Genomic DNA, 15,106 nt, shown 5'->3' with positions numbered 1-15,106 from the left:
TACTCCCTGCCTGTCAGCGGAGGTTGGCACCCTCTTGAACGCAATATGGCGCCCCCGCTCGTCGACGGCTACCAGACAGTCTGTTTTTTTGGTGGTAGATGCTATCTGGTGTGTTTGGGTGCTAGATATTGGGTATGCAATAGCATTACTAGCATTGGCATCCCCACATTATTATAGGGACTTGTAGGGCTTTTAGGGGTAGCCGTCGACGAGCGGGGGCGCCATATTGCGTTCAAGAGGGTGCCAACCTCCGCTGACAGGCAGGGAGTAATCAGGGACGTATAGGGTTTTTTTTATCCCGCTCCCACCCGTTTGCCCTTGAACCAATAGGCCAGATCTTTATTTTTATTTACCCATTCCCTGACCACAGGGATTTTGGGCGTTGTGCTAGTTTTTAATCCCATTTTGTTTTTTGGTATTTGAAATAAAGTTATTGTTTATATTAGTTTTTGGAATTCTTCTTTGATTAATACTAATTTGGTCATCTGGTATTATACTTTTCACAACGGGAGGTTAAGCACAAATTTGGTAACTTCTCGTGTTTACATGCCAGTTTGGTCAGCACTGTCAGAATGGGCCGAGTTGGGTTGGGATGGGTCAGGGTGTGACGACTATTACACGAAGAGTTGTAGAGTACCTGACTCCCACTTATTTATTTTTCTGTCCCCAATGGGGGTAAAAAGTTAAAGCAACCGACCTACTACTTCAACGAATGTGACATGGTCAAATTTTTAAGCTGGTCTGACTATCTTGAGAATTCTTTTTTCTCTAAAACGACCCGTGAAATCACACTATGGTCATAGTGATCCACGTCTCATGGGCATCACTACGTGTAAACATTTGTGGCTTCAGTAAGAATTCTGACCTTGATTCTATAGTTTTATGGCTACTCCAAAGCTTACATAAATATGTCTTATGTTGGTGACACTCTAGTCGGCTCAGTTGTAAGAAAACAAGCTTATGTTACTATGTAGTGAAACTGTGCATTCCCAAACTATTGTTACAGGCAACTGGAGGAGAAATCATCTTAACTCAACCCTTCTCAAAATCTGGCAAAGCTCCCCTGAACTTCCTAAACTTTTACTGCCAATTCTTATACAGGAAGCGGCTCCACCTTCCCACTCAAAATACAAATCTACAGACAGAAACCTTTCAGTGTAAACAGCTAGGACTAAAATCTAACCTGAAAAATGTAGAACAGGGACTGAGTAAACAAAAGTTCTCACTGGTCTAACCATCGACGATAGATTTTGTGTGTATGTACATTGCTTATGATGTAGCACAGTATGAACTATTGCAAAAAAATATATACATAATTTGAAACAAAAGCCAGGAATTAACAAGGGAAGTGCAACGATAAGAAATGTATACACCATTCCGGAACTAGAGTAACATTTCTGGTGTGAGAAATGCTGCCACTTCTGATGAACTTGACAAGCGAGCACACTAATACCCGTTGTGACTTTGATGATATCGGGGTCAAAAGTGCCAAAAAAATTTTTAGGTAGTTTGCGCAAAAATATTCTCCCACTGCCAAGTTTCCTGGTCCGTGGAGTCAGAGTCGTGGTCCAATTTGGTGGAGTTGGAGTCGGTGTAAAATAGACAGACTCCTAAAATATATAATAAATTGGGCTCAGTATTTAAATGCCGTATGTGCTTTATAGTTTTTCATAACAATTTGGGAAAGTTATGAAATGTCCTGTAAATGTCTGTTCTATTCCTGATCTAAGGATCTCGGCGGCTTTTAGTTGAGATGAATCTGTACTGCACATGCTCAGTAGGAAAGCTCCTCTACAGATCATAGCAGAAAGGTACTGATAAGCAATGTCTGCAGCCCTGCACTCCTCAAGAACTGCTGGCTTGAACAGGAAAACAGGATTAAGGTAAGTACTTCTTAAAGCATATCTAAACTTTCAATAAACTGTGTGCATAAATCAATAGTCCAATATATGTTTTCTCTGTATGTTTCATGTTTTCGTTTGCTTTTCTTCTGAGCGCATGTTTGGAGAGATTCGTCGATTTGATGCTCTTCAGCAGTTTCAGTTTCTTTCTGGGGTAGGATTTAGCACAAACTTGCTATCTCCTTCCTCTTCAGAGACTGTGAAGCATCATTATGTAAACATTTACTGAGCTGTACCCTGAGAACTGCCTGAGATTGGAAGTTCACAGTAAAGCCATCTAATAACATATTACAAATGTCTTCTTTGTCATCATTTGTACTATTTATTTATGCAAAGTTTGTTTTATTTCTATCCAAAATTATACACGATTCCCTATTCTTGCAGGAATTACAATATACCGTATATACTCGAGTATAAGCCGACCCGAGTATAAGCCGACCCCCCTAATTTTGCCACAAAAAACTGGGAAAACTTATTGACTCGAGTATAAGCCTAGGGTGGAAATGCAGCATTTACCGGTGAATTTCAAAAATAAAAATAGATCATTATTTCCCCATAGCTGTGCCATATAGTGCTCTGCACCGTTCATATTTCCCCATAGGTGTGAACCATATAGTGCTCTGCACCGTTCATTGTGCCCCCTAGCTGTGCCATATACGGTGCTCTGCACCGTTCATTGTGCCCCATAGATGTGCCATATACGGTGCTCTGCACCGTTCACTGTGCCCCATAGCTGTGCTGTGCCATATACGGTGCTCTGCACCGTTCACTGTGCCCCATAGCTGTGCTGTGCCATATACGGTGCTCTGCACCGTTCACTGTGCCCCATAGCTGTGCTGTGCCATATACGGTGCTCTGCACCGTTCACTGTGCCCCATAGCTGTGCTGTGCCATATACGGTGCTCTGCACCGTTCACTGTGCCCCATACATAGCTGTGCTGTGCCATATACGGTGCTCTGCACCGTTCACTGTGCCCCATAGCTGTGCCATATACGGTGCTCTGCACCGTTCACTGTGCCCCATAGCTGTGCTGTGCCATATACGGTGCTCTGCACCGTTCACTGTGCCCCATACATAGCTGTGCTGTGCCATATACGGTGCTCTGCACCGTTCACTGTGCCCCATAGCTGTGCTGTGCCATATACGGTGCTCTGCACCGTTCACTGTGCCCCATAGCTGTGCTGTGCCATATACGGTGCTCTGCACTGTTCACTGTGCCCCATACATAGCTGTGCTGTGCCATATACGGTGCTCTGCACCGTTCACTGTGCCCCATAGCTGTGCTGTGCCATATACGGTGCTCTGCACCGTTCACTGTACCCCATAGCTGTGCTGTGCCATATACGGTGCTCTGCACCGTTCACTGTGCCCCATAGATGTTCCACATAAATTTGTGCCGCCGCTGCCGCAATAAAGAAAAAAAAACACATACTCACCTCCCTTGATTGCAGCTCCTGGCGTCTCGTTCCGGCGCCTCCATCTTCCCGGCGTCTCTGCTCTGACTGATCAGGCAGAGGGCGCCGCGCACACTAGTGCATCATCGCGCCCTCTGCCTGAACAGTCAGAGAGCAGAGACGCCGGGAAGATGGAGGCGCCGGCCGGGAAGATGGATCGGCGCCCGGCGGCTGGAACGAGGACAGGTGAATATGCTATACTCACCTAGTCCTGGCGATCCTCGCGCTGTCCCCTCCTGTCTTCGGTGCCGCAGCTTCTTTCTCTATCAGCGGTCACCGGCACCGCTGATTAGAGAAATGAATAAGCGGCTCCGCCCCTATGGGAGGTGGAGCCGCTTATTCATTTCTGTAATGAGCGGTCCCACGTGACTGCTGAAGAGGGGAAGAAGCTGCAGCACAGAAGACCGTGGGACGGCAGGGACAGCGCGAGGATCGCTGGGACTAGGTAAGTATACCTCAGCGCCCTCACCCCCTCACCCGCCGACCCCACCGCTACCGTGACTCGAGTATAAGCCGAGGGGGGCACTTTCAGCCCAAAAATTTGGGCTGAAAATCTCGGCTTATACTCGAGTATATACGGTACCTTATTTTTTTTGAAGGACAAAAATGTATATGATTACAAAATGCCTTAGAAGCTCCCTATGAAGTCACATGTATTTGAGCACTTCACACTAAGGGTATATTTCCACGTTCAGGAAACGCTGCTTCTTTGACGCTGCGTAGAGCCGCAGCATCAAACACGCAGCGTCCAGATGTTACAGCATAGTGGAGGGGATTTCATGAAATTCCGTCTCCACTATGCATTAAAAGACGCATGCGGCAGACCCAAGGAAACGGACATGCGGCGCGTATTTTCAGAACGCAGCATGTCCTTACAATGCTGAAACAACGCAAGAACAACGCAGGTAACCTGCCAGTGACCTCAGGTGCAGATTTGGTCAGGATTTTACCTGCGTAAAATCCTGACCAAATCCTGATGCAATCCTAAACGTGGACACATACCCTAAAGGAAATCTGTCACCCCCGGGATGTATATGACCTATTAATATGGGCATAAAGGTAATATAAATGTTACACTAGTCCTACCTGTATGCCTCATATTAATGGTCTTGTTGCTGAGAAATCTTATATTCTATCTTTATGTTGAGGATTTTGTTGAAGAAATTCCTGTCTTTTGTCTTCATTGTAATACTCCCTCCCAGCAGCATCTGTTACGCCTGTGCCCTGCACTCCCTCAGAAATGCATACCTCACCCTCCCTTCTGTGGGCACTGCATTCAGGTATCTTATCATAGGACTAGTGTTACATTTCTATCACCTGTACAACCATATTAATAGGTCATATACGTCCCAGGGGTGACAGATTCCCTTTAACTTAAGATAAAAAATATTTTGTGCGGCAGTGTATGACAGATCAAAACAAATTCCGTGAGCTCAAAATCAGTGCATACTCAGGCAGTGATAAAAATGCTCCTACGAGAGCTTCCAATCTAAAAAGACATTACAATGCTTACACACAGAAGTTTTCAAAGCTATGACTGAGAAAGATCACAGCAACACCAAGAAACCAGTGTCCAGCACTTTCTGCAATGAAAAGGAGGAAACAGCATCTCAAACATCAGTTAAGATATTTTGTAAGTGACAAAGTTACTGTAACAATGACAGCAGATAGGTTTAAAAGACAGCTCATAGAGCTTGTGAAAGATGGTGTACCATTATCATTACTTGCACGACCAGCTTTCACAGCTCAATAGAGAAAAGGCCTGAAAGTTGGCATCTCTCTGGAAAGAGAAAGTATTAGAAAATTAGTGATTGAAGAAGCCCTTAACCAAAAGGACGATCTTAAAAAGACTCTACGAGACGCTTTATATGTCTTAAAATAAATGCCTTCACACATCACAGAATGAACTATTTTGCTGTCAACATTCGATTGGTTTGTGACAACAAGAAAATTGTTACCAAGACACTGGCACTAAAAGATACTAAAGATCATCACAGCAGCCAGTTTCTCCAGGCCTTAGTGGAAAAAGTTCTGCAAGATTATAAACTCAAAAGAACAAGTTCTTGCTATTGTAACTGACTATGATTCATGCACGATAAGTACATTTAAACTGATGAATGAGAATAATGAAGGTGAACAGCAGCTAGAAGAAAACTTCAGATTCAGTATGAGATGGAAGGCCACAGTCCTGTAACTGATGAACAAACAGATATTACTACAGAAGAACAGCAAAATGATTCTTTACAATTAGATTATTTTGTTGAAGCAGCTTCAAAGATTTCTCATATTAATCACATGCACACTGTTGTGCACACACTGCAGCTGGCAGTAAGAAATAGTCTGCAAGAGGGTCATGGTGGATCTCTGGCAAAGTGAGGAAATTGGTTATTTCTGCCAGAACCCCTAAAATGATTCCATCTTGAAGAGACAGGTTGGAAATGGGGTAATTGTGCATCAAGCCACTCACAGCACCTATTTAATGATTGAGTGATTGCTTGAGCTGCAACCCTTCATTTTACATATGGCCAACCCTCAGGTAACACTACATGAAGGTTATTGGACACAGGTGGCTGAATTTAAGGAATTGATTCATTACTCATTTACAGTGACTAAAAACTTAGACGCTGAGAATTTAACTCCTGTCATTTTTATGAAGAAGCGGAAGAACTTGTTGTTTTGCCTGTCCCAAAGAGGAGGTTTAATCGCTGATGGCATTGCTGCTTCAATGAAACAGAGAGACACTGCTATTAGAAAATAAAATTCTTCTGGCAGCTGTTTATGTGGACCCGAGTCATCATATATCGCTGGATGATCAACAGCTTACTAAAAGGTAAAGAAGCTCTGATTGAGGTAGCAGTTAGGATGGCCAAGAGCAAGAGGACTTGGGTCTTGCCAGTGCTACTGCTACCATATCTTCAGCCTCATCAGATGAGGAGTTTCATTTTGAAAAGTATTTGGACGACATGGAGCAGGCAAAGCGTTGCCGCAGGATAAAAGATTCCACTCCCACAGCAAACAGATTGACCATATTTCAGAAAAAAAATTTCACTTGCTCTCAAAGTAGATGAGTTCAATTGTTCATCAAAACTGAGTGCGCACGAGGCAATTCCTTTACACTCTGAAATTGTTAGAGATTTTGCCCATGTGGTTACTGCTTTGCCACCAACCAAAGTTAGTGTAGAGAGGTTGTTCTCTGGCTTCAAAATAAGTAGGTCAGATTTGAGGTAGTCTATGAAGGAGAATCATATGGAGGCGATACGATTTCTCAGAACAAATTGACTACGCAAATGCTATTCAGTACGTTTTTCCCCACTTACTGCATAGTGTTTTGCATATTTACAATTTATTAAAAAGTTTTTTTCTGTTCTAAAGTTGTATTCCAATAAATATTGTAGCATGGCTAAAGGGTTTGTAGTCGATGGGAGGTATGTGCCACATAAGTGCCTGGTTGCTGTAATGTAGCCCGGAGTATTCCTTTCTTGCACATAATCTTGTATATGTGTTTCAGGACCTGTGGTAATGTCAGACCACATGGCTAATCATGTGATGGGTTACTGGGTGGGGTTAGCTCTTTATAAGACTGGCTAATCCTTTACACAGCAGAGATGTGTGGAGGTGAAACCCTCCTGAGTGTGTTACGGCTTCAGGACTGAGCCGGATGAACTGGACACTTGCTTTTCTTTGCCTAAACCAAAGGCCCATTTTGCTTTCTGTTATTTGCCACATGGTTTATGAAGCAATAAACCCAGTGAACTTTAAAGGAACACGTCTCCTGAGTGTCAGCCGTCGCAGCTGAGTGAGTGAAATCCTTACAATATATTTTATGTTCTATCTAAATAGCTTGATTATTGTATCATAATGGTGACTAAAAGCCTGATGTTTCCATTTTACTACAATAAACGTATCACCTAAACATGAGCCATGTTTGCGGGAGTCCGAGTCGAAGAAATTGAGGAGTCGGAGGTTTGGCTTCCCGACTCCACAGCCTTGCTTGCTACTCTGTTGGCTTATCACATAAAATCCCAATAAAATACATTTAAGCTTGTGGGTGTATTGTGAAAAAAAAAATGGAAAAGTTTACAAGCTATGAATACTTTTTCGAAGCACTATGTGTACATCCATACAGAAGTGTTGTGTATATGTGTGTCCTGCAGAGTGTACATAGTGTTTCTCTGCAATATATACACTAACGGGAGAACTATTACTACCATACTATCCTAGCGCATTAAACGTCATGGTATTGGCCCCTGTACGTCTTTACACCGCCAGGGAAGTTTTTATTAGTAGGAAATAGTTTTCCTATTTTCTGCTGTCTAATCCTGGAGTGTGTTTTATACTCCAAAAGATTAGGAATATTTGTAATTTATTTTTCTGTAACATTGACCTCTACGTTACGTTAATCAGAGAAGCATTTCTTTCTCTCACCTATGGGAAGATCATATGCTACCTAGCTCTGTATCGATATACCCTGTCCGAGGTCGAGCACACGCCCCGACGTCCCCAGTTATCCCCCTCTAGCAGATACGGGAAACTAAACACAAGGCTCAGTCCTTCCAGAAGAATGAAGATATCTGGACACTTCCTGAGTATATGCCAATGATTAACAGGAAGATATGAGCATTATGTGTAATCCCACAAGTCTACGTATTGGCTGCCATTTTTACTTTCCATGAGGGGGAAGCATGAGGTACGCAGGTGTGACGCGGAGCAGTGTCCAGGCCATTGATACAATTGGAACCCATACTTATACAGGAGAGACAGACAAGAATACTGGGGGGGGGATGTTAATAATCCCAGGAAACAGGATGTGATCTCAAACATATTTCCACTCTCAACATCTGTCTGCTGAACACATAAAAATGTTACAACGAGATGCTAAAATAGTCGCTACCTGGATGCACGCCACTAAACTTTCCAGACGGAAGCAGACAGTCCAGAGAGAGATATGGACAGCTCATGCTCACTTCTACATTTTGCATTTATTTTTTGCTCCGAATCTAATGACAATTTTGACATTTAAAAACAGATTCCAAGTTGTTGTGGTTTTCATCAACTCATTTAAAATGCAAAATATAAAAAGACACAAAATGTTATCGTAAATTTCCATCACCTGATGTACAATGTCGATGAGAACATCTGCTGTGCGCTTTAGGGTACATGGACAGGGCTGCGCCGTATACACGGAGCCTGCATGGTGGTCCTTCAGAGATAAAAGCACCCAGTGTGCAGCTGGATGGAGACACTGGACAGCAGAGTATCAGAGAGACATTCTCCCACAGAAATAAATGTGTAGTGAGAAATCAGTAATGAGGCTTCTGATGGTGCATGACTTTTACAACTTAATAGCCCTATATGCAAACTATACCCTGGGCCCCCACAGATGAATGATATGGTGTGCATATACTATGAACTGTACAGTTCTCATGCTTTGTAACAACTACTGTTTCAGTAGGCGATTCCTCTTCAGCAGCATCCTGCCAGCACTATAGGTGACTAAACTTCCCCTCTCAATTCCCAGCATGCATTGTCCACTGGCTTTCCAGCTCACTTCTTTGTCCTGAGACTATGTTAGTATAACAGACAGAAGAGCAGTAACAGACCAACAAACACCCCCTACACTTCCTGTAAGACAAATTAGTGTCTTCCTTGTTAAAATGGAACAAGACAGGTGATACCTCCTGCCCGAGAGAATTTTAGTCTAGTAAGAGGTTTTCACATGTACCCATTCAGATGGAGACGTTTATTCTCAGCGAGGTAAGGCAAGTTTAGGACCTGGTAGAAGAGAGATGCCGTAACGGGGCTACCAGGTACACATACATTTGGCCATTTTTATGCGCTAAAAGCTCTCATTTTTCCTATTTCTAGTGCAGTAATGCAGTTCAAATTTCGTTTTTCAAGTTTGTATGTTCTAGCGCTGCAGTGTGCTGCCTTATTTACTTAACTATGTTAGTATAACAGACAGAAGAGCAGTAACAGGGCAACAAACACCCCCTACACTTCCTGTAAGACAAATTAGTGTCTTCCTTGTTAAAATGGAACAAGACAGGTGATACCTCCTGCCCGAACCGTCAGCAGGACGTATCGGGACTGGTTGTACTATCACAGCCATAAGCGGCTGAAATCATACAGCCAGTGCCAGATACATGATGCCCACAGTTTGGTCACCGTGTACCACCTGTCAAATTCCCTTTAAAGGGATCCAGTCAGCAGGATTGTGCTCAGTGACCTACAGTGTCAGATTGGCGCCGTTATACTGATTACAATGATACCTGGGTTGATGAAATCCGTCCTGTGGTTGTTTCTTAATCTTTATTTTCAGTTTTGTGTTATTGAGATTCTTGTGCCCTAAGGTTGGATTCATGTATGTGGTGCTCTGATTAGGTATTCATAATGCAGACTGCTGACAGGTCACTGATCTCTCACTGACCCGCCTCCTAGTTTACATAATTAATATCACCACATTACTGAATTAAAAAAAATTTAAAAAAATGACACGCTTCTGCAGGCAGGTGCCAGCATAATCGCATGGTTGCTGTGCACTTAATCCCTTTCACAGATTTAATTCAGGAAAAAAAAAGTCATTTTGGAAATGGTGCCCAGGGCGCCTGCGCAGCAGCGGCTGTTTATATAGAGATCCGAAAGCTGCTGTTGCACAGGGGCCGTCATCTTGCTGGGGGAGAAAAAAAAAAAAATGTCCTCCACCAAGATGGAGCCGCCCGCGCAGTAACAGCTTTCGGAGATCGCAAATAGCCGCTACTGCGCAGGCAGCGCCATCTTGGAGGACTTTTTTTTTTCCCTTCTTCAGCAAGATGGTGCCACCCACACAACAGCAGCTATCGGACCCCCACCCCCTTGCTCAAGTAAATCTGCAAAAGGTGCACAGTAACCATGCGATTATGCTGCTGCACAGGTGCCACGGCCAGCTCCTGCCTGCAGAAGCGTTTTTTTTCCTTTCAGTATGTGATGGTATCCATTATGTAAACTAGGGGGCAGGTCAGTGAGAGATCAGTGATTGTCAGCGGTCTGCATTATGAATATATAATCAGAGCACCACATATACCAACCCCGCATCAGCGCACAAGAATCTCATTAACACAAAACTGAAAACAAATTAAGAAACAACCACAAGACGGATTTCATCACTGGGTATCATTTTATTCAGTATAACGGCGCTGACCTGACACTGTCTGTAGGTTACTGTGCACAATCCTGCTGACAGGCTCCCTTTAAAAGGGGTTCTCCATGAACAAAGTACATTTTAATTAACAGATCTTGGAATAATAATAAATTTCGCAATTGGAAGTGTTGAAAAAAATGTTCCAATGTGGAGATAATCTTATAAATGTGCTCCTGCATGTACTATGCAATGGCTGTGTCTGACCGTACAGGGACATTGCCTGACCATACCACATCTCCTGGGCATTGGAGAGAAGCACAAGAAAGTATACAGAAAGGACAGGAGGTGATCACAGCTGTTTCTTTCTGTGAGGTAAAAAAAATTCACTGCCTGTTTTTAAACAGGTTTTACCTCACAGAAAGCAGCTGCATTCTCCTGCAGTCTTTTCTGTATACTCTGCCCTGGAGCTGTGGTATGATCAGACCATGTTCCTGTACAGTCTGACACAGCCATTACACCGTACACATTTATAAGATTATCTCAGCACAGGGACACATCCAGTTGTGGAAATGATTATTATTCCAAGATCTACTGATTAAAATATACTTTGTTCATAGGAAAATCTCTTTAAAGGGAACCTATCGGCAGGATTGTGCACAGTAACCGTCACACAGTGTCAGGTCGGCGCTATTATACTGGTTGTAATGATACCTGGGTGATGAAATCCATCTTATGGTTGTTCCTTAATCTTTATTTTCAGAGAACGATATTAGAAATTATAGATAGCATGAAGAAAAATTCCAGCATCTTCCTTTAGGCTCCTGGAAGCTGAAGAGATGACAGACGCAGGAGATCTTTCTGATGTAACTTGAACTTTTTGCCCTCACAAGATGCAGAGTCATAGAACAAGAACAATTGCACCAAGAATGTAAGGTAGATCCTGGGATCATTAATCTGCACAAGAGCCTAAAAACGTGTATAAACCCTAACCACTAAATAATGAAAACTCATGCCACCTTCTACACTTTTTTCCACTGCCTTCAAGAAAGTCGAGATCTCCAACTACAGTCAGTGGTGGAATCATCATTGTCTCCAATACTACATATAAGATATACTACTGAGCTGACCTGTTTGCCTTCATCCTCAGCCAAGCCATGAGCCAAATGTGCACTAAACGTGCTCTTCCCGACACCTCCTTTTCCTGAGAGAACCAGAATCTTGTGTTTCACTGAAGACATTTTTTCTTTGATTTCTTCTATTGCTAAAACAGAAAACAGAAAGTAGGTTACGATCAGGGTCTATGGAAAGGCAAAGGACAACAGTAAACATCACATTGGCTATTGAAGACACTGGACATGTTTATGATTTCCACATTATGTATATTCATCCTTACGTACGGTCCTAATAACGTGAGATTAGCACACAGCTAATGCCTATTGTTTGGAAAAGGAAGAATATGCCAGGTTTTCATAATTCTGTGCATCATATTTGTTCTTCTAACAGATAAACACTCACACTGAAAATGGGTTTTACACCAGAATTATGGCTAATAATAGACTGCGAATGGCTGAGCGGTGGGGCAGGTTCACTACCGGATGTGACGGATCAGTGGTGTTCCGCTTTGTGCACTGCTTACATCCACCGATTTTAACAGTTCATTGATGGGGGTGCCACATTAAAGGTTTATACCTAACGACTTAGGGCCCAAGTGACCGTAAATCATATGCTTTTTGATCGGCCACTAATTTTTTTTTTTTTTTTTAAACACAGGCCACCCACACTCCCGATGTAAACTTACTGACATGTAATAGATCGCTCAGTGTGAATTGGCTGCCATTGTAATTGGCAGAGCAGGTCCTGTTCACACAGGATGATGTGCTGCCAAGAACGATGATCCTTTATGCAGCAAAAATTATCATTTCTACAGTGGCACAACTAGAGTCTGATGGGTCTCGCTGCAAGATTTGGACCTCTTCTGCCACTGCTGTTTAATGTACAGAATAATATAATTTATAATATAATGTATAATGCCCAGCCCACAGTCCTCCCTATAGTATAATGCACAGCCCATAGTCCTCCCGATAGCATATTGCACAGCCCACAGTCCTCCCTACAGTATAATGCACAGCCCATAGTCCTCCCGATAGCATATTGCACAGCCCATAGTCCTCCCGATAGTATAATACACAGCCCATAGTCCTTCCTATAGTATAATGCACAGCCCATAGTCCTTCCTATAGTATAATGCACAGCCCATAGTCCTTCCTATAGTATAATGCACAGCCCATAGTCCTTCCTATAGTATAATGCACAGCCCATAGTCCTCCCTATAGTATAATGCACAGCCCATAGTTCTTCCTATAGTATAATGCACAGCCCATAGTCCTTCCTATAGTATAATGCACAGCCCATAGTCCTTCCTATAGTATAATGCACAGCCCATAGTCCTTCCTATAGTATAATGCACAGCCCATAGTCCTCCCTATAGTATAATGCACAGCCCATAGTTCTTCCTATAGTATAATGCACAGCCCATAGTCCTTCCTATAGTATAATGCACAGCCCATAGTCCTTCCTATAGTATAATGCACAGCCCATAGTCCTTCCTATAGTATAATGCACAGCCCATAGTCCTCCCGATAGCATATTGCACAGCCCATAGTCCTCCCGATAGTATAATACACAGCCCATAGTCCTTCCTATAGTATAATGCACAGCCCACAGTCCTCCCTAAAGTATAATGCACAGCCCTCCCTACAGTATAATGCACAGCCCACAGTCCTCCCTACAGTATAATGAACAGCCCACAGTCCTCCCGATAGCATAATGCACAGCCCACGGTCCTCCCGATAGCATAATGTACAGCCCATGGTCCTCCCGATAGCATAATGCACAGCCCATGGTCCTCCCGATAGCATAATGCACAGCCCACGGGCCTCCCTATAGCATAATGCATAGCCCACAGGCCTCCCTATAGTATAATGCACAGCCCATAGTCCTCCCTATAGTATAATGCACAGCCCATAGTCCTCCCTATAGTATAATCCACAGCCCATAGTCCTCCCTATAGTATAATGCACAGCCCATAGCCCTCCCTATAGTATAATGCACAGCCCATAGTCCTCCATATAGTATAATGCACAGCCCATAGTCCTCCCTATAGTATAATGCACAGCCCATAGTCCTTCATACAGTACAATGCACAGCCCATAGTCCTCCCTATAGTATAATGCACAGCCCTTCACACATGGTTGAACTACCTGGAAACAGGTTTACTAGTCCTCAAGTCAATCTCCTGCTAATAAAACAATAGCTTTATAAAAACTATACTAATTAGCCAAGTAAGTGACACAGACCCCCAGCATAGCTTGATGTGAAAGGTGCATCAGATGCCTTTTTCTTCATAGGTAAAGTGGATTCAATGCCACTGTGCATTATTATTATAATGTCAATTTCATGTGATATCGCACTCTCCTTGTTTACCTGTTCTTGTTACAAGGGGCCTTGATCCCTTCATGACCTTTATAGTAGCTACACATCATGTTCAGGAAGAGGTGAATTCCTGACCCATGATGTACAGTTACGTCATGGCAATTGTGGGGGGGGGGGGGCAAGGTGCAAAGTCTGCAAGACCACCGCCGGGAGCTCAGCTTATGTGATGGGGGCCATGCACCCCCCCCAGGTAGCACACCGTCCCAGCGGGGACTGTGACCACCTGCAGCTGTGCTGGGAGTGACTGGCACCAATCCCTGGTGATGGCGCAGCGCTGCCCCCCACATGTGCCATCAGCCGGATCATGTGTCTCTTTTCACCTGTTGCAGCACTACAACCCCCAGCAATGCTTAGTCAGTACATGCTGGGAGTTGTAATGATACATTATAACGTGACCAGTCACCAGCTGCCCTGCCGCCATCTCGTACCTGGGTCCGGTCCCGCCGCTGCCCCGGAGGCGCACACGGCCTGGTTGGGACATCCCTCACACGCAGAGCTCTTCCCCGCATCACTACTTCCAGTGCCCGGACAGTCTGCAAGAGAAACACCACACGTCACCCACACAGCCCGGAGCCAGCCCCGGAGCCTCCGCCGTGCCGGCCGCACTCACGCTGCGGAGCGTTCTCCGGGACAGCAGCCATGGCACCACGTGACCCGCACAGCACGTCCTACTCGCTCTATTTGTTTACTTCCGGCATTGTCGCGTTCCAAGCCTCAATTTGGTTATGATTTTTTTTACAACTTTATTAACCGAGGTACAATCAGCTTTCCATCCACGCTATATGTGACAGTCCATAACGTCCGAGTCCATCATTCCTGGGATCCGTGGAGTCACTTTACTCTCGGCTTCTTTTCCTTCCCATCAGAATTCCTCCTATAATGTTTTCTGACCACCTGATGACTATGAGAGTGGTCACTTGGTTGGTTGCCATGGGAAACGCCTTCAGTTTTCTACTTTCAGTTAATCCAATAGTCCGGTTCTGTTTTTGGCCCCGTCAGTGTGCTCCCTTATTTCTCATTGTCTTGCATTAGATGCCGTAGATCCGCAGATAAAAAAAAACGCACGTGTGTTTTAGTACATAACTGCTGTGAAAAAAAATGCATGGAAAATTTACCACTGGGCTCCTGCTTCTCCGATAAC

General features: G+C 43.9%; 1 protein-coding gene across 1 annotated transcript in view; it reads right to left on the bottom strand.

The window, feature by feature from the left end:
* Positions 1–14,672, bottom strand: part of NUBP1 (NUBP iron-sulfur cluster assembly factor 1, cytosolic) — a 50,978-nt gene extending 36,306 nt beyond the window's left edge. The window contains exons 1-3 of the mRNA XM_069734035.1: positions 14,576–14,672; positions 14,394–14,498; positions 11,601–11,734 (exon numbers count right to left, since the gene is read on the bottom strand). Coding sequence (XP_069590136.1) covers positions 11,601–11,734; positions 14,394–14,498; positions 14,576–14,606 — 270 coding nt within the window. The 5' untranslated portion in view covers positions 14,607–14,672. The remainder of the gene's footprint in view (positions 1–11,600; positions 11,735–14,393; positions 14,499–14,575) is intronic.
* Between the last annotated feature and the right edge of the window lie 434 nt (positions 14,673–15,106).

Source organism: Ranitomeya imitator, chromosome 7 (assembly GCF_032444005.1).
Source record: "Ranitomeya imitator isolate aRanImi1 chromosome 7, aRanImi1.pri, whole genome shotgun sequence".
NCBI classification, from domain to species: domain Eukaryota; kingdom Metazoa; phylum Chordata; class Amphibia; order Anura; family Dendrobatidae; genus Ranitomeya; species Ranitomeya imitator.
The sequence above is the reverse complement of the archived record's forward strand: the minus strand, read 5'-3'. Positions and strand labels throughout refer to the sequence as shown.